The following is a 19,727-nucleotide window of genomic DNA, read 5'->3' as shown; positions in this document are numbered from 1 at the left end:
TGGGAAATGATTGTAGAAAAAATGATACATGTTTAGCTTGGAGTGGTGAGATGACTTAAATACCAAATAAAACAAAAGTCCAAAGGGAAGATATTTTAACTTGGCAATCATTAAAAACAGATGTGTGTATATGATCCTGTACAGAGTGAACTACTATTTCAGCAGCTGTCTTTGGTCAGCAGTGTGAGTGTTTCTCTACAAACGATGTGACTCTCCCTCCTATATCTGACACAGAGACACTGAGGAACCAGACCCAAACCTAAACCTGAACTCAAACCCAGGGTAGAGTGGCTCAGTGAATGTGAAGTGGAAGGTGTGGATGTGGGTCAGTGTGTCAGAGGAAACTCTGTAGAAGGACAGAGAGCCAGCAGGCCAGTCCAGATACACTGCTACTCTGTGAGAGTCAGAGGAGGGGAGGGGGAAAAGTATGTCTGTTACTCTGTTATTGTGACAGGCAGAGAAACCATTATCACAACAGAACAGACTCCAGGACTTTTCATTCCCTCCAAGCCAGCAGTCATCACTGTTTCCTCTCCTAGTGATTCCTCTGTAAGTCACTCCTATCAAAACAACTCCTTCCCACTCGACCTCCCAGTAACAGCGACCAGTCAGACCATTTCTACACAGCAGCTGAGGACAGAAGTCAAATCTCTCTGGGTGATCAGGATGTGGCTGCTGATCTCTCACCAGTGTCACCTTTCTGTTGTCTTCAGACAGGAGGAGCTTTCTGTTTGCTGTGTTTGGGTCCAGTTCACAGGCATCTGATGGAGAGAACAAGACTCAATACAGCAGCAGATTTTTATCAGACCTTTTTCAACAGACCTGTTGTTACCTGTGTGTTGTCAGATTTCCAACGGATCCAACAGATTTGAATGAATGGACATTACATACTGCTGTGTAAAGGAACTCTCCATCTGTTAGAGCCATTTACACAGAAACAAAATTATATTTAGACTTTCTAGATTTTGTTAAACAAATCTAGACAATTCTGTACTACTATTATTTTCTTTTATTCGGTTGGTGTAACCTATATTCACAAAATGCTTCATACATAATCTTAATTGCCTTAAATTAATAATCCTCACTCATTGGTTCATAATCAAACCAGAGAAACACCATCATGCTTGTTTAAAGCCCCTACACAACACCTAGTGGTAGCGTCAAAAAAGGCACTGTCTTAGTGACATTTGTGACATCTTGGCGACACTTGCGACACCCCCTTCCCAGCTATACAGCTGGATTATGTAGGCAAAGTACCACTGCAGATAACTGAAGCTCAAGCATTAGTTTTATATTACTGATAATGACAGCATTGTTATAGCAGAGACTACTTAAAGGATCAAATTCAGAATTAAGTAAACATACAAAAATGTAAGGTTTTGATGAAGATATTAGTTTTACACTTGTTGGGGGCACCACCTCTTTAGAGGAAAGAAAACAGACCTTTACTTGGTTATACTAATCAGTCAATCTGAGAATTGTGAGATCTTTTTAGTTCAGGGATTACTTTTGTCTGCAGAAAATGAAACAGAACAATGATTTTGCATTAAGCCAAAGTATACCCATTAGACAAAATAATGTGATCCAGGAGGTGAATAAAATATGGGACAAATGAGCAGATGATAAAAGCAGAATAAAATACTGAATTTAGGCAATTTTAGGCTCTGAATAATGAAATGAAAATTAGAAATAATAATTGCAAACAGTAAATGCAGTTATGTAAGTTTGGGGTCAATGAAACCAGAGAAACGAGGCAGAATGTTGTAGGGAATAAATTAGACTATTTGGTAGCGACTAAGCAAAGCTCTTGCATCAACTCTAGGCAGAAAGAGATGGAGATGTATCAGAGCGTACTTGTTCCGTTGGGATGACCGCCGGTTGAGGAGGCTGCCTTTCCGGAGGTCACCAAGCTTGACGAGACAAACTTGGCGACAGTTGGGTTGCCTGGCAACAGTAAGTGACGAAACAGAAGCAGATCTCGGAACACATGGCTCTTCCATGTTTGGAACAGCAACTGGCTTTTCCAGCTTTTCATCTATGAGTAATTTAAATGGTCTGAGAGAAGATCAGGCCTCTGTGATCGCCCCTGCCTCTGTTTGCAGGCTCTCCAAAATCTCACCCCCGGTAGGTCTCAACCAATCAGCTGAGCTCTCTGCGAGGAGGTGTACCTACTGCCTGTCAATCAGGTGCACACATACTTCAGCCTTGTCTATGGCAAGCCACATGGGTCAAAACATGTATTGCCATACTATTCCTGCCTGCCCTGCAAACTGTAGAGAGAATTTCGCTTTGGCGAATTGCAAAGGTTTAACAAAGGACAGAGAACTTTATAGTTTAGAATTACAAGGCGTGGTTTGGCAGTGCAAGAAGACACTTTGTGGGGTTTTCAGGTCACGCCTTAATTTCTTTCTTTGGAGAAGGGATCTGCCCTAGATCGGAGATGGAGAGTGTGGAGGGTGTGTGTGGTTTAGCACAGTCTGTAGAGGAGAGGTAGTGGGGCGTGGCTCATGGGAGCAAGCTCAGTGACAGGTGAATTAGATCAGGTGTTTCACATTTGCTAATCATCTGTCTCCTCTCTTAAGCAGTAGCAGCTGGACCTGTTGGCAGAGTGTATGGAGACAGACACACACACACACACACACTCTCACAGCCATACTAGACCAGACAGGCCAGTCCCCCGAGGACCACCGCAGACGGTTCCAGAAGGCCAGGCTGGGGGTAGCCGACCATCCATTTGGATATGCGTAGCAACTACTTGACGCGGCCATCCGGTGGTTACACCCTGGGGAGTCCTCTGCCAGCCAAGTGGTGGAACGGGTAGTGCTGGAACAGTTCCTCGAGGGGCTCCTGACCGGAACCTCAGAATGGGTGCGCTGCCACAGGCCAGCCGACTTGGACGCCGCCATCACGCTGGCAGAAGACCACCTGTCCCTCCAGCCCAGAAAACAGCCTTTGGAGGAGCGATCCCTGGCAGGGCTTCTGAGGCCCACCCCAGCTCCCCGACCACCAGTGTCCACACACAGACCAATAAATGCAAACCCTTTTCTGTCTCAATCTCGCAATAACCCTTTCCGTTCTTCCTCTCCCCCTCCACAGGCTCCGGCCTGTATGGGCTCTGTTTCCAACTCACAGAGGGCTCCTCAGACGTCAGGGCAGGTGTGTTGTCGGTGTGGGCAGCCCGGCCACTTCTGAAGGGAGTGTCCACTCGTGGAGGTCGGTCAAGTGGTCCAGATTGCTGGCTCCCCTTGAGCAGTCTCGTGACGATACTCTACGCTCAGCCTTCGATCAAGTGATGAAAATTGATGGTCATTCAGTGCGCTCTGACGCAGTGCTGACATTCCAATATTTTTCATTGTTTAGAGACAGGTTGTATAGAGTGAGCCGTGACACTCAGACAGGAGAGGAAACCATCCAGTTGCTGGTGCCAAAGAGCCGTCGGGAAATGGTTTTCCATTCCATTCCAGCTCACTACAAACCAATGGCTGGTCACATGGGGTATGAAAAGACACTTAACCGGATAATGGCTCGATTTTATTGGCTGGGCATTTGGGGGGATGTGCGCCGCTAGTGTGCATCCTGTCCTGAAGGCCAACTAGTTAACCACCCGGCCATTCCAAAAGCGCCTTTGGGCCCACTTCCATTAATAGAGGTTCCGTTTGAATGCATTGGCATGGACCTCATCGGGCCATTTGACTGGAGTGCACAAGGATATCGCTTTGTGTTAGTTTTGGTGGACTATGCAACGCGATATCCCGAAGCAGTGCCCCTGCAGAATATCTCTGCAAAGAGTGTTGTGCAGGCAGTGTTTCAGGTCATCTCCTGAATTGGAATCCCGAAAGAGATTCTAACTGACCAGGGCACCTCATTGATGTCATGTACAGTACGCAAGCTGTACGGATTATTGGGGATTCGACCAATTGGAACGAGCGTGTATCATCCCCAGACGAATGGGCTCGTTGAATGCTTCAACAAAACGATTGAATCCATGATCCGTAAGTTTGTACATGAAAGTAGTCACAATTGGGATAAGTGGCTAGACCCGCTGATGTTAGCAGTGCGGGAGGTTCCCCAGGCCTCCACGGGGTTTTCCCCCTTTGAGCTGCTATTTGGCAGGAAGCCATGCGGGGTCTTGGACCTGGTTAAAGAAAACTGGGAGGATGGTCCGAGCCCAAGAAAAAATGAAATTCAATACGTCCCGGACCTGAGAGCAAAACTCCACACACTTAATTATCACAGAAGGATTTGCTCCAGGCCCAGGAACCTCAGCAATGCCTGTACAACAGAGCGACTAGACTGTGACAATATGCACCGGGAGAAAAAGTTCTTGTATTGCTTCCATCCTCCAGCTCCAAATAACTCGCCAGGGGCAACACAGATCTCAACCTCCTCAAAGCATGGAGAGAGGCGGAGTGTTATGTCCAATGCTCTGTAACCTGATGTCTTGCAGATGACTGGCAGCTGGCAAATCTACTGGCAGCAGAGAGGGGGGTTCTACTGTTTTTACAAATGCTACAGGCTTCACACGTTTTTGTTTCTTACAGAGAGCAAGGCAATCAGCAATGAGGTGACCAGGTTTCTTACAGTAAAAACAAACCCTCTCTGGAGTAGCACTTCCAGTGGCGGACCTTCTAGCCAGAGATGAAGCAGCAATGGGGAGTACAGGCTTTAAGGAACAAGCCCTAGGTAGCAAGACCTTACCCTTGTGCTCAGATTGCTCTTTGTCACTGAAGTTGATCTTATGGGTTAACACAAACTCATTGGCTAAGACAGCAGCCTTATCAATGGTCAACACCTTTTGCTCATTCAGATAAGTAGATACAACATCAGGCAAACAGCTTTTAAATTCCTCTAGCAGGATCGGTTGTCTGAGTTGTTCTTTATTGTCTACCTTCTGAGACTGGCACCATCTATCAAATAGGTTATCCTTTTCTTTAGCAAATTCAACATAAGTCTGTTTCTCAGGCTTACCATGGCCTCTAAGTCGCTGGCGGCAGGCCTCAGGAACCAGCTCGTAGGCCCTCAACGTGTAGCTCAGCTTGAAGTTGTGTTTGGACGGCTTCAAACTTGCAATCGATGCCAATGATGCTGCTATTGGGGCTGTCCTCCTTCAAGAGGATTCATCTGGAGTGGAGCATCCCGTGTGCTACTTTTCCAAGATGTTCAACGTGCATCAGAAGCACTACTCCACGATAGAGGAGGCGGCCCTGACCCTGGTCCTTGCCTTGGACCACTTTGATGTGTATGTCTCCCCCTTCTGGTGTACACCGATCATAATCCTCTTGTTTACCTCCACAGGATGAGAAATTCCAATCATCGCTTAATGTGATGGAGTCTGATCTTGCAGGGGTACATTTTGGATGTTCAACAGATCCGTGGGAAGAACAATGTGCTTGCAGACGCCCTTTCAAGGTCGTAAGTGCATCTTATTCTAGGATTAAATTGCCATTTTATTGAGTTGTGGTTGTGATAGGTTGCCTTAGAGCAACCCTTTTAAGGGTGGGGGTGTTATGTCCAATGCTCTGTAAGCTGTGATGTCTTGCAGATGACTGGAACATTCCCAAGCCTCGTCAGCCAATAGCAGGCACCTGCTGGGAACCTTTTAAAACCCCCGCTCTTACCCTCACACTCTCTCCCTCTGCAGCTTACATCACAGCAGCAGAGACCACAGCCACCATCATCTTTTTCTCTTCCTTTATGTTATGTTACAATAAACAGCTTTTGATAAGATCAACATGGTCTGTGACTCCTTTATGTTGCTTCCCCTGAGCCGGGTCGTAACAAGAGTCTGTGTCTCTGGTGACCATGGTGAATGAGAGAGATGAGTTTGGGTCTCATTGATGGTCTCATTTTTCTACTGACAAACTTTTATACTATCAAAATAAATTGGAAGACAATATAATCTGATATAAATTCTACATGCAGAGGCTTAGTGGAGAGATGAAGCTGTTGAACTTTGGCGCAAACTAGTTTTTTTGTGGTGCCTTGGGTTTTATTCAACAGTTAAAAGTAGCATAGATCATACAGAAGAAACTGGAACTACATTCAACAGTAGTTGAATGTGTGCTGCTTTGTTTTTATGAATCAAACTAAATACACACTTACACTTCCTTAGACCTGGTTTCAACCTCTGCACTCCACCATGGTCCACACTGGGGGGAAAAACAAAGTAAGACCAGTCTTTGATGATGGAAACATGGGCAGTAAATAACCTTCCCTATGAATGATTTTCCTGTCAGTGTCACTCATGTCCACCATTAAACAATATTCCTCAGCTTCTCAGTCTGAGAGACAAAATGGCTGCCAACTCTAGCCCCTCTATTAGACACTGCCTCTGCCTGGCAGCAAGCCTCTCCATACCTGAGAGAGTCCAGTCTCCAGTGTGGATCCTCCAGTCCAGCAGAGAGCAGCTTCACTTCTGAGGCTCCTGGATGATTGTAGCTCAGGTCCAGCTCTCTCAGATGGGAGGAGTTGGAGCTCAGAGCTGAGGCCAGAGAAGCACAGCCTTCCTCTGTGAGCAGACAGCCTGACAGCCTGCACACACACACACACACACACACACACACACACACACACACACACACACACACACACACACAAAATATGCTAAAGGCATATGCTAGATTTCCTCATTAGTACACTAGTCTTAATTAGGATAATGCAGTTGAATCTTAGGACACAACAACAGTGTCAGCAAAACAAAGAAATAATGAAATTTAAGCAGGGAAAGCAGTTCACAGAACCTAGAAAGTAGAGCTAAATGTTGGTATCACAACTGGTTTGAGAATCACATGAGCAGAAAAATCCTACACAGGTTAGGTGTTTATTGACTGACATTAATCTGAATGTAAAGCAGGATTTAACTGGTCATGTGTTGAACAGGTTGATGAATCCTGACCTGAGAGTTTCCAGTCTACAGTTTGGACTCCCCAGTCCAGCAGAGAGCAGCTTCACTCCTGAATCCTGCAGGTCGTTGTTACTCAGGTCCAGCTCTCTCAGACTAGAGGACTGGGAGCTGAGAACTGAGGCCAGAGCTTCACAGCTTCTCTCTGACAGCTGACAGCCACTCAACCTCAACATGGACATGAAAAGATATGGAAATGTTATTCTCTTATGTGTAAATGTCATGACTGTCTGTGTTTTTTGGGCACTGCATTTATATTACTGCTACTAATGATTAACTATTAACTGAATTTCCTAGCTTAAACCCCTCAGGAAGGTAATCCACAGAGAGCTATTACAATTACAATTTGTGTAATAGCTCTAAAATCCTGATATATAACTTGCAGGGTCACCCTTTGCAGTACCTTTTGTATCACAATTGGTTTGAGAATCATTATTCAATATTCAATCTTCTGAATATCTTTCTCAGCAAGGGCGTAGCGGACACGGGGTACGCGGGGGACACGTTCCACGCAGTTCCCATATCTGTCCCCTCTGTCCCCCGCACTTTATTTAAAAATTCAGCGCTAATTTTGTGACAACTCACATTGTTAAAGTAGATAGTTTTAATAACCCGAAATAAGGCACGCGCTGACACACCAGCACCAACTCCAGCCAATCTGCACTTGGTGGTGCGCTCTAAGTGGGCGGGGTACGCACGTTACTCACGCTGCGTCTTTTGTTGCGATTACAGTAGGGATGCGTGTGCTCTGCAAGCGGGAAGGAAATGTAAGCCTCAGAGATATGACATATGTAACCAGGTGGTAAAATAATATTATCTACGGGAAATAAAATCCATTTGGATGAAGTTCTCCGTTGCTGCAATCTGGCTAGGGATACGTACTTTGGACAGCAGGGGGCGTGGGTTCACCATTTCTTGGAGCTGTATGCCTGCTGAGTGGTCAGGGAACGCTGGGAAAATACAGGAAGTGTATACTTCGCTGGGGATGGCCACTGGTTCCAACGGTGAGAACATTTATCAAGCATCTTATGTGGTTTTGAGGTTATTTTGCACAATTCTGTAAAATAGTGGTTTAATGTTGTTTGATGCAATGGAATGGATGCACTAAAAGACCACATTTTGTGCGATTGTTTTGGTAGGATTGCAGATGATTGCGGATTGAAAACCTCACACGTGCAGAGCAGTTTGCTATCTGTGAATTCGGTATGAAACAGTTTGATGATTATTTCTGTTTTGCTGTTTTGTATTTTTGTTTGTCAAATGTGTAAAGCAGCATGAATGTTGCTTTCTCTGTGAACTGAATTGGCTGCTAAATTTGATATATTAGCACAGATATTTTAGAGAATTTACAGGGCAGTGTGGTGAATATGTTTCTGTGTTCTTCCGTTTATAGAGGTGCCACTGCCGTATTTGTGCCACATTTGTGCCAAATTGTCACCATTTCTGTGACGTGTTATCTGTACTGGAATAGAACTGAGTTTCTTTTTTTTTTGTTTATTATTTTTTTTGCTAAATGTTTCTTTTGTAAATTTCAAAGCCTGGCCTTCAGTGGAAGCCAAGATTTCTTATAAGATACTCTCCATAATTGGGGAAAACTAACAGAAAAGAAAATAAAGTCCCCACGAAATAGCATTTGTGTGTTCAATTTATCCCGGCTTCACATAATTCTACTGACAACTTACTGACTTTTATGTGGTACGACGTACGATGTTTTAGTAGTTACTACTTTGTAGCTAAGGATTTTGTGCATCCATCACACAATTTAACTAGCTAGCTAGGTTGCTGCTAATAACCTGGTCTACGTTGAAACGAATCCCCGTTAGCTAGCTAGCTAGCTAACGATAGCTGGAAAACAAAAATGTTTATGTTCAGATTACCAATTAGCCATTGTTAGCTACTTAGCTTTTTATCGTGAATGAATGAGTGAACTGTATGCATCCTGTCGTCTTCAGGCACAATGTACAGCAAACCAGCCAACAAGAGGCAAAAAACCTTACACTCGTTCTTCAAATCAAACTGTGTAAGTTGAGTTATGCTGTTTTTGATAACGTTAGCTAAATGATGTCAAATTAATTAGATGCCAATTTAGTTAACAAGCATATAGGTTAGATGGCTAGCTAGCTAGCTTCATGCTAGGAATAGACCCACTCTCCTTAATTTGTACTCTGAATTTCACCATTGCTTTGCACATATTTTTTTTAAATCTGTATTGCAATAGAAAGAGCAGGGAGAAGCCAGCTCTGAGGGTTCAGGACAGGGAGCAGGCAGCACTGACGGTCATGGTGAGGCTTCACAGGTGAGGAGAGATTAGCTGGCTAAGGAAATATCGGATAAGAGTGAATTTGAGATTCATTTACACATAAACAGGACAAACTAAATAGGAGACTGATTGCTCAGCAATTCATTACAGCTAAGGAGAGGTGCAGACACACGTTTGGGTGCTTCACTTAGGCTAGATCATGGCCATGAACATTATGCTTAACAAATAAGATGGGCTGTAGACTTTAGTTTGTGTATATACTATGTTATGATGAAATGGCTGGAAATACTGTGAGTTATTTGAAATCTGTTGATTTATGTTTGTGAAAATCGAATGGGAGAGGATCTTTCAATAAATCATTCAATAAAAATGGTCTTACTCCTGAACAATCTCTCCCCTTCACTTCTGAAATTATGGCTACGTCCCTGTTTCTCAGGTACTGACCTGAGAGAGACTGTTTTAAGAGCATGGACCATAGCTTGGAGATATGAGTGAAATCAATTGAAAAAAACTAAATGGATCTTACCTGAGAGTTTCCAGTCTACAGTGTGGACTCCCCAGTCCAGCAGAGAGCAGCTTCACTCCTGAATCCTGCAGGTCATTGCTACTCAGGTCCAGCTCTCTCAGACTAGAGGACTGGGAGCTGAGAACTGAGGCCAGAGCTTCACAGCTTCTTTCTGACAGCTGAGAGTAACTCAACCTGAACAAGAATTAGTGATTAGGACAAACAATAACTTTTAAAATAGATTTTCTTCTCTTCAGTAGAGAAGCTCATGTCATGTATTTACATGTATTACTATCCATTTGAACCTACAAAGATTTATTGGAGGCTTTGACCACTGGCAGCAGCCTCAGAAGAGCCTCCTCTGAAGCAGAGTATTTCTTCAGGTCAAACACATCCAGCTTCTCTTCTGATGACAGTAAGATGAAGACCAGAGCCGACCACTGAGCAGGGGAGAGTTCGTCTGTGGAGAGACTTCCTGATCTCAGGTACTGTTGGATCTCCTCCACTAGAGAACGGTCATTCAGCTCATTCAGACAGTGGAACAGATTGATGCTTCTCTCTGGAGAAAGATTCTCTTTCATCTTCTCCTTGATGTACAGGACTGTTTCCTGATTGGTCTGTGAGCTACTTCCTGTCTGTGTCAGCAGGTGTTGTAGGAGAGTCTGATTGGTCTGTAGTGAAAGGCCCAGGAGGAAGCGGAGGAACAAGTCCAGGTGTCCATTTGGACTCTGTAAGGCCTTGTCCACAGCACTCTGGTAGATGTATTTTAGACTAGATTTGTCTTTAAATAGTGTAGACCAGGATGTTGATGGTGGTTCTAACAGTAGATTGACACCAGTGTTGATGAATGACAGAGAGACATAAACAGCAGCCAGAAACTCCTGAATGCTCAGATGGACAAAGCAGAACACCTTGTCCTGGTTCAGCCCACGCTCCTCTTTAAAGATCTGTGTGAACACTCCTGAGTACACTGAGGCTGTTCTGATATCAATGTCACACTCTGTCAGGTCGGCTTCATAGAAGATCAGGTTGCCTTTCTCCAGTTGCTCAAAAGCAAGTTTTCCCAGAGATTTAATCATCTTCCTGCTCTCTGTAGTCCAGAGTGGATCTGTCTCAGCTCTCCCATGATACTTGACGTTCTGCTGTTTGGACTGAACCACCAGGAAGTGGATGTACATCTCAGTCAGGGTCTTGGGCAGGTCTCCTCTCTCACTGGTTTTCAACACATGGTCCAGAACTGTAGCAGTGATCCAGCAGAAGACTGGGATGTGGCACATGATGTGGAGGCTTCGTGAAGTCTCGATGTGGGAGATGATTCTGCTGGCCAGCTCCTCATCTCTGAATCTCTTCCTGAAGTACTCCTCCTTCTGTGGGTCAGTGAAGCCTCTCACCTCTGTCACCATGTCAACACACTCAGGAGGGATCTGATTGGCTGCTGCAGGTCGTGTGGTTATCCAGAGACGAGCAGAGGGAAGCAGTTTCCCCTTGATGAGGTTTGTCAGCAGCACATCCACTGAGGTTGACTCTGTAACATCAGTCAGGATCTCGTTGTTCTGGAAGTCTAGAGGAAGTCGACACTCATCCAGACCGTCAAAGATGAACACAACCTGGAACTTGTCAAACCTGCAGATTCCTGCTTCTTTGGTCTCAATAAAGAAGTGATGAAGAAGTTTCACCAAGCTGTACTTTTTCCCTTTCAGCAGATTCAGCTCTCGGAAAGTAAATGGAAATGTGAACTGTATATCCTGGTTGGCAGTGTCTTCAGCCCAGTCCAGAGTGAACTTCTGTGTTAAGACTGTTTTCCCAATGCCAGCCACTCCCTTTGTCATCAATGTTCTGGTTGGGTTGTCTCTTCCAGGTAAGGGTTTAAAAATGTCTTCACAGTTGATTGTTGTTTCTGGTCTGGCTGGTTTCCTGGATGTTGTTTCAATCTGTCTGACCTCGTGTTCATCATTGACCTCTCCACTCCCTCCCTCTGTGATGTAAAGCTCTGTGTAGATCTGATTCAGAAGTGTTGGGTTTCCTGCTTTAGCAATCCCCTCAAACACACACTGAAACTTCTGCTTCAGATTGGATTTGAGTTCACGTTGGCACACTGCAGCAAGAGTTTCTGAATGAACAAACAAAAATAACATCAATAAATGGATGTTATATTAAATGTAGCATGAATATTTTCTGGTAAATATGTCCACTCAACTCACACAACTCCATAGCATCTATTTGGCTCATTGCTGATGGGTGGAAAAACGTGTCCTGACTGTGTGTCCAGCTAAATGTGAAAAGCAACTTTTGGTGTGTTGTTTTTTTCAAGATTTGAAAATTGTTGATTTTGGCGACTCCTAGTGGTAGTGCCAAAAAAAGACTCCTAGCTGATCCAAATGTCCACCCTCCGGACTTGCGGACTGAGCCCTCGCAATTGTGAAAATTTGCTGTTTTTGCGTTGTCTGTGAACAGTCTATCCAACATTTACTATTCTGATGCTACGAGCTGCAGCTAATGGAAAATGCTACCGCTAACGAACTAGAGACTAAACACAAATCAAGTAACATAATCGGAGTATGAAGTTGTTTTAAATGAGGCGATTACGGCTGATCAGGCTGGCAGAAGGCAGGACACATGAACCGACACAGTCTGCTGACAAATGTAAGTCACGAAGATAGTTTCTTTCCCTTCTGTACCCCCACTCTCTGTTGGCAGTCTGCTATGTACCAATAAAGTGAAGCTTATTTGCTAGGCTAGGTTACATAGCTCAGTAGCTGTACAGGCAGCTGACTACATAAATAAACTAACGTTATGCCATTACATATAACCGCAGATCATAGGCGGATTATGAGACAAAGGGCCCCTGGGCACAGATAGTTACTAAGGCCCCCCTGCCTCTGATTGCCCACTGACTTGGTATGAGTCAGTGGGTCCTATTCTGACAGATCAGGAGGGGAAAACAACATTTTGGGGTCTTCGTAAACCATGACTTTAAATTACAAAGCCTTTGGACAATGATGCAGAGCTTTACTGCTAAAGCGCTATAGATAAACTGAGGGGAACACTCACTGTGACAGAGCCATGTTGACAACTTCAAAACAAATGTTTAGGTTATTATGGGGGAATTTTGGGGCTTTGGTAAATAAATAAATGACAAAGCCCTTCGACTGTGGGGCAGTAACTGTAAAGTTAGTGACAGCATCATCATGTATCAGGCTCTGGCTCAGGGGCCCCCTGAGCTCTTGGGCCCCTGGGCCTGGGCCCGGTTGGCCTGTTCAGTAATCCATCCATGCCGCAGATATAAACCACACTGGTCCTAAAAAAATAGTTAAAAACTTTGGTAACACATTTTGAGACACTTATTGGTATTTTACATTTACATGTAGGAGAAAGAAAGCCAGCTCTGTGTTGGCCTTAAGCCTCTTCAGAATTATCCGCAGAGGTCTCCTCCTCTCCAAAACAAACAGACCCGATAATTAAAACCAGTAAAAACACTGAATAAAGCAGTTTCATGTTAAAAAATCAGGTTTCTCCAAAGCTCTTCGGTGGACACAGGACGTCAGGAGGGGCTGCGAGCCTAGCTGCCGCTAACGTTAGCTCAGCTTGTTTCTAGGTGCTCAGCTTGTTTTTAGGTTAGGATTCCTTCAGTGTTCATCGTTCACAAGTTTTTTACCGGGAGCCGAATGTTTATGTTATTTTATCATTAGTTTGTGTAATATAAAATCATTTGTTTATAAATTATATATTGTATCATAGCTTTTTACCGTCTCTTATCAGCTATGATACAATATATAATTTATAAACAAATGATTTTATATTACACAAACTAATGATAAAATAACATAAATTATAGCATTACTAATAATTAGTAAACATTATTAATGATCATTTCATTGTTTGTTAACAGTAAAATAACTATTAACTAAAGTTTAATTAACTATCAATTTACCATTTATTAATGATGGTTATTATAAAGTGTTACCGAAATGTTTTAATGTCCAGCCATCCGGCCGAGTCTGCTTTTATGGTATCAAAATTAATTGGAGGATGATATAATCAGATACAAATTCTACACGTAGGGGCTTTAATGTAAACCACTGTGCTAAGCATTTTATACCAACATTAACAAATCAATAATTTAACCAGATCATCCTTGGGGATTGTGCACATTTACCTTCCAATCTGGAATTGAAGATATGTAGTTTTAGTAATGTCTGTATTTACAGCATTTCCATTTCCCTCCATTTCCCCTTTCCATCATGTTAAACCTGTTAAAAGCCTCTTACTGCTCTGCAGAGAGTCAGCCAGCTCCTCCTGCTTCATTCTCCTCAGGAAGAGCAGTGTGAGCTGCAGAAAAGCCTCTCTGCTGCTCCTCCTCTGCTCTTCCTCCTCACCGTCCACCACCTCCTCATCCTCCCTCTGCCTCTCTAAGCATTCTGGGTAATCTGGACTCAGAAACCACTGGAACCTTTTCAGCTCGTTCTTCACAAAGGTGACGATGTTCTCCTCAAGCAGCTGCAACAGAATAATATATGAATTAAACTTCCATACTAAAATCTGTACATAAAATCAAATCCATATTGCAGAGTCTGAAAGCCCACTGATTGAAAGAGTGCAGCATGGAGACTATTATGGTCAGAATGTTTGTTTTTCAGTTTGTTTGTAGCTGAAGTAAAAGGTGTTGTTGTACATTTACACACCATAAATATGGAGGCCAGGTCTGTTTGATGCTCCTGGGCAGACTGACCACTGGGAACCTCTGACCTCTCCTGGTGGACTCTGTGGAGAAAACATGATGTATTATGTCATACAATGTCATACACACACACACACACACAACCACACATACAACCACACACACACACATTGAAGGTGTTGTGTTCCCGTCATGATGAACTCCAATGTAAATGCTGCTCTGATTATTGGATGTGATGTTTTGAAAGATGAAACTCAATGAACAGAGTATGAAGGACCGGACCAATTCTATATCTGATGACTGTGAATCTGACATAATCAGTTTTAAATAATTACATTTGATCAATAGAGTGGTGTCCATGTTTGAAGGCAATAGGTGGCTCCATAGACCAGTCACTCTTCATGGACACACAGCTGGGTTCAGGGGAGTCTGGTCTCTCCTGCTGGATCCTGATAGTCAGAGAGGAAGATCACCAGGGTGGGAAATTAACTCTTTAGTCAACCAGCCACAGTAGCTTGTGGATACCCCAAAACTACCAGGTAGGTATCAAAAATATATGTATTATCACACAAAGTGTATTAAAGTTTGAAGTTTGCAGTAACCCATCATGCAATCTTCCCACTTTCCCCCCTCTCCTCTGACTCTATTTGTTCTCTAAACAAACACGCCTATCTCTCGCCTTAAGTCTTAAGGCCCAAACGCACTGAAAGCGATAATTGACGCGCCTCATTTGACGCGCGTCAATTGATGCTCCTATGGCGCACTGCAGGCATCAGATTTGAAATGCCAACACCACAGAACCAGCAGTATTTTGGTAAAAGGTCGCTATTTATATGTAGGCAGGCACAAGTTTGTATGCTTTACAGATACCCCCGTTAATTTTCTATACATTTCTATTTGAGTAGCCTTTAACGTTACGTTACATAAGGCAGGAGGGAACTGTTGGGTGCGTGCTGCTGCTTTCGTCAGTTGGTTGGCAGCAGAATACGGTAAAGCCACTGGGGACCAGCCATCTCATTTCATCTTTTATTTTTTCTTCCAGGTGGGTGAAAGTCACATAAAGCACAGCTAATCATAACTCTATACTATGTTAATTAATTGCTGTTGTTAGGTTTATGTAGCGAGTAAGTTTTATGACCAGTAGATGTCAGTAAACGTTCATGACAGATGATATGGGGTGGGTCTGTTATGCTAACGTAACTACCAAGGCTCTAAGCTTTTATTTTTCTTATTTTCAGTAGGCTATCTGACATGTGACAACACAGCAGTTCAGATCTATAGCAGTATAGCTGTTGGCAGTGGTAGTTGTTTTCGTTTAGCATTGCAGAATTACAATTGTACTGTTCATAAAGTTTTAAGATAAGCTAACGGTAGCTGTCACCTGTTGCCATAGTAACAGTAAACAGTCAGTAGTTTGCAGTCATATATCACAGGTCGTTTTTGGACTTCAGTGATGAGCTTCTCCTCGTCCTGCTTTGGCTGCTCCTCAAGTCGGCTGGCTAATGTTAGTTTTTTGGGTTTTTTTGGTGGCTGTCTAGTTTGATCAAGCTCTGATGTCAGCTCCCCGCTACATATCACTTCTTCTTCTTTGGTTTTACCGGCGGACTACACCACCTACTGTCCCGGAGTACTCTCCAAACAGGTACTGCGGCTGCAGAAAAAATCCTCATTTGACGCTCCAAAATCGAAACAAGGTCGGAGTAGAGGCGTCAAGGCAGTTTGACGCGCCTCATAACGCTTTTGGTGCGCGTTCGGCCATTTAAAACAATAGGTGTACTTCAAAACGCGCGCGTCAGACGCTTTCAGTGCGTTTGGGCCCCTTAACCCTAACTAACCATATTAAGCGAATACAGAGCTGGGGAACATAGGACCCTGGTAACATAGGACCTTGGCAACATAGGACCCTCGGAACATAGGACCCTGGGAACATAGGACCCTAGGAGAGCACATATGTAGAACTGGGGAACATAGGACCCTGGGAACATAGGACCCTTTGTCATGTTCCCATTATGTGCCATATAAATCTGGGGAACATAGGACCCTGGGAACATAGGACCCTGGGAACATAGGACCCTGGGAACACAGGACCCTGGGAACACAGGACCCTGGGAACATAGGAATGACTCCATTTTGATGTGTTGTTCATATCTGCTGTTTTTTCTGGTAATGTCGTATGAAAGATCTTGAGTACAAGGAAGCCGTGAAAATGCCTGTTTTTTGCCTGAGGTTTCAACAATGCCGTTACTTTAACATTTTGTTCATTTAAGGGCATGTGTCACACTGAAATATTTTGACACTTTTTTTATTCGGAACACTCACCTACACTTACCAGTCTTACTCACGTTTGGTCTTCAGGTGGTAAAATACATTGCTGGTGCTGGTGACAGTCATGCTACAAAGCTTGCAAATGATAATTTTCTGTTTTCATAACCATGTCCACAGGATGGAGGGTGCCCCTCGTTTTAGACGATTTTTTCTTTATCTTTGTTTTTGTTTGGTCGGAGATTAAAATGTGCGCTTGCTTTACTTTCAACAAACGCACACCCCTAATGTAGCACTAATTCTCCAAATAGGACTAACAAAAAGTGGAGGATTTCAGGAATCTTGGGGTCTTATTCACGAGTGAGGGTAAGAAAGAAGAGACTGACCGCCGGTTAGGTGCATCAGTTGCAGTAATTCGGGCATTGTATCAGACCGTGATGAAGAGAGCGCTGAGTCACAAAGCAAAGCTCTTGATTTACCGGTTGATCCTTTTACTGATCCTCACCTATGGTCACAACCTTTGGGTAATGACTGAAAGAATGCGATCGTGGATACAAGCGTGAATACGTGGAACATGTATCGTGGGTACATGTTCTGGGTACAACCAACTGAGAATTAATGTCCTAAAGATTTCTGTTAAACTGCTTTCTGCAGTAAACTGTTTACCCTCCACTACACTCCTGGTCTCCTGTGGCTGTATTTCCTTAGCTTTGTATCTGCATTACTTCCTCTTCTTCTCCTCCATGTCTTTACATGGCTCATATGCTCAATGTGGCTGGACTGCCTCCAGATGACATAGAATTGCTAATGTGAGTCTGCCCATTCCCAAATTAGACCGGGATGATCTGATAGCAATGCCAGAAAAATTCTAGATATTCTCTATGTCTATACAGGCCAATGTGTCCTGGTGTGACAAGATGAGAAAAGAGGATTGATATTAGTATCTAGAAGTTTCCATGTACATACAGTGTAAATGAGCTCATCAACAGTGTTGCTATGTCTGTTTTTATGACTTATTTAAAAATTGTAATACATTTATTTTATCTGTATTTCCAGTTTCGCTACAAGAGTCGAGTCTACAAGCATTCAGACGTCAATGAGAAACAGATCGCTAAGATTCACACCCAGGTATGAAAAAAATCTCTATACTCTCCTTGTTTCAGCTGCATGGCTGAAACCATGGACAGTCATTTTTCATGGTATTTCTGCTTCAGTGTATATAACGGGAACAAAAAACAAAAGCATAGACATACCGTGTCTCACTTATACTCACTAATTAGTCTCACCAATAGGCTACACAGAAATACAGTGCAGGCTGCATAGATTTATCAGTAAGACTTTACAATAAGGGTCACTAAGGGTTAGTTAATGCTTAATAAGCATTAACTAACCCTTAACAGTTAACTAATGTGCAATTTACTAATGGTGTTCATGTTAAGTAAGGTATTAATTTATACATTATTTAATAGTTTATAAAGATTAAATCAGAATCAGAATCAGAATCAGAATCAGAATCAGAATCAGAATCAGAATAAAGTTTATTGCCAAGTAAGTTTTCACAGTACAAGGAATTTGCTTTGGCATGGAGGTGCATACAATAAACATAAAAATAATAAAATAAAATAAAATAAAAATAATAATAATACAATTAAAAATATAATAAAAAATATAATAAGAAATAAGAAATAAAAATATGTACAAATATATATGTGCAATATAACAATATAACTGTTGTTTTTTTTCAGTTTGTACAGGTATGTGCAAAAATTTTTCCAAGAATGTGCAAAGGTATGGGGGGGGGGGATAAGGGACTGTGTCAGTGGGGGTCCCGGGCCTTGTTGATGAGGCCAGCTGCAGACGGGAAGAAACTGTTCTTGTGGCGTGAGGTTTTGGTCCTGATGGACCGCAGCCTCCTACCAGAGGGGAGTGTTTCAAATAGTTTGTGTCCAGGGTGAGAGGGGTCGGCCACAATCTTTCTTGCTCGCCTCAGGGTCCTGGAGGCGTACAGGTCCTGGAGGGAAGGCAGATTGCAGCCAATCACCTTCTCAGCAGAGCGAATGATACGCTGCAGTCTGCCCTTGTCCTTGGCAGTGGCAGCAGCGTACCAGATGGTGATGGAGGAGGTGAGGATGGACTCAATGATGGAGGTGTAGAAGTGCACCATCATCGTCTTCGGCAGGTTGAACTTCCTCAGCTGCCGCAGGAAGTACATCCTCTGTTGTGCTTTTTTGGTGAGGGAGCTGATGTTCAGCTCCCACTTGAGGTCCTGGGTGATGATGGAGCCCAGGAAGCGGAAGGACTCCACAGTGTCGACTGGGGAGTCTCTCAGGGTGATGGGGGTGAGTGGGGCTGGGTTCTTCCTGTAGTCCACAACCATCTCCACTGTCTTCACAGCGTTGAGCTCCAGGTTGTTCAGTCCGCACCAGGACACCAGGCGGTCGATCTCCTGCCTGTAGGCTGACTCATCCCCACCAGAGATGAGCCCAATGAGGGTGGTGTCGTCCGCGAACTTCAGGAGCTTGACAGACTGGTGACTAGAGGTGCAGCTGTTGGTGTACAGGGAGAAGAGTAGAGGGGAAAGAACGCAGCCTTGGGGGGAACCGGTGCTGATGATCCGGGATTCAGAGACATGTTTTCCCAGCTTCACGTGCTGCTTTCTGTCCGACAGAAAGTCTGTGATCCACCTGCAGATGGAGTCAGGCACACTCAGCTGGGAGAGCTTGTCCTGTAGCAGAGCCGGGATGATCGTGTTAAAGGCAGAGCTGAAGTCCACAAACAGGATCCTGGCATAGGTTCCTGAGGAGTCCAGGTGCTGGAGGATGAAGTGGAGGGCCATGTTTATTGCGTCGTCTACAGACCTGTTGGCTCTGTAGGCGAACTGCAGGGGGTCCAGGATGGGGTCAGTGAAGTTTTTGAGGTGTGACAGCACAAGGCGTTCAAAAGACTTCATCACCACAGAGGTCAGGGCGACGGGTCTGTAGTCATTAAGTCCTGTGGTCCTTGGCTTTTTGGGGACAGGGATGATGGTGGAGGTCTTGAAGCAGGCTGGAACGTGGCATGTCTCCAGTGAGGTGTTGAAAATGTCTGTGAACACCGGAGACAGCTGATCGGCACAGTGCTT

The 19,727-nt window shown here is 43.9% G+C and overlaps 1 protein-coding gene across 1 annotated transcript; it reads right to left on the bottom strand.

Moving 5' to 3' along the window:
* Positions 1 to 219: 219 nt before the first annotated feature.
* LOC139666414 (NLR family CARD domain-containing protein 3-like) lies at positions 220 to 13,971 on the bottom strand. The gene is made up of 7 exons (XM_071545616.1): positions 13,938 to 13,971; positions 9,976 to 11,776; positions 9,688 to 9,861; positions 6,896 to 7,069; positions 6,358 to 6,531; positions 6,103 to 6,149; positions 220 to 761 (listed from the first exon to the last, which is right to left on the bottom strand). Exons 1-7 carry the CDS (start codon positions 13,969 to 13,971, stop codon positions 220 to 222), a joined length of 2,946 nt encoding a protein of 981 aa, XP_071401717.1.
* Positions 13,972 to 19,727: the final 5,756 nt, after the last annotated feature.

The sequence above is a fragment of the Centroberyx affinis genome, unplaced genomic scaffold (assembly GCF_046629955.1).
Source record: "Centroberyx affinis isolate AG114_WGS23_722 - 3 ecotype Tasmania unplaced genomic scaffold, CSIRO-AGI_Caff_v1 ptg004991l_1, whole genome shotgun sequence".
NCBI classification, from domain to species: domain Eukaryota; kingdom Metazoa; phylum Chordata; class Actinopteri; order Beryciformes; family Berycidae; genus Centroberyx; species Centroberyx affinis.
Note: the sequence above shows the minus strand (reverse complement) of the source record. Positions and strands in the feature narration are given on the sequence as shown.

Excerpts from the sequence above, each read along its gene's own strand:
- LOC139666414 (XM_071545616.1), bottom strand. The coding sequence starts at position 13,971 with ATGAAGCAGGAGGAGCTGGCTGACTCTCTGCAGA. Across the intron at positions 6,532-6,895 it reads TGTAGACTGGAAACTCTCAG|GCTGTCAGGCTGTCTGCTCA; the intron begins GTCAGGATTCAT and ends GTGTGTGTGCAG. Across the intron at positions 762-6,102 it reads GAAACCAGGTCTAAGGAAGT|ATGCCTGTGAACTGGACCCA; the intron begins GTAAGTGTGTAT and ends TCTCTCCATCAG.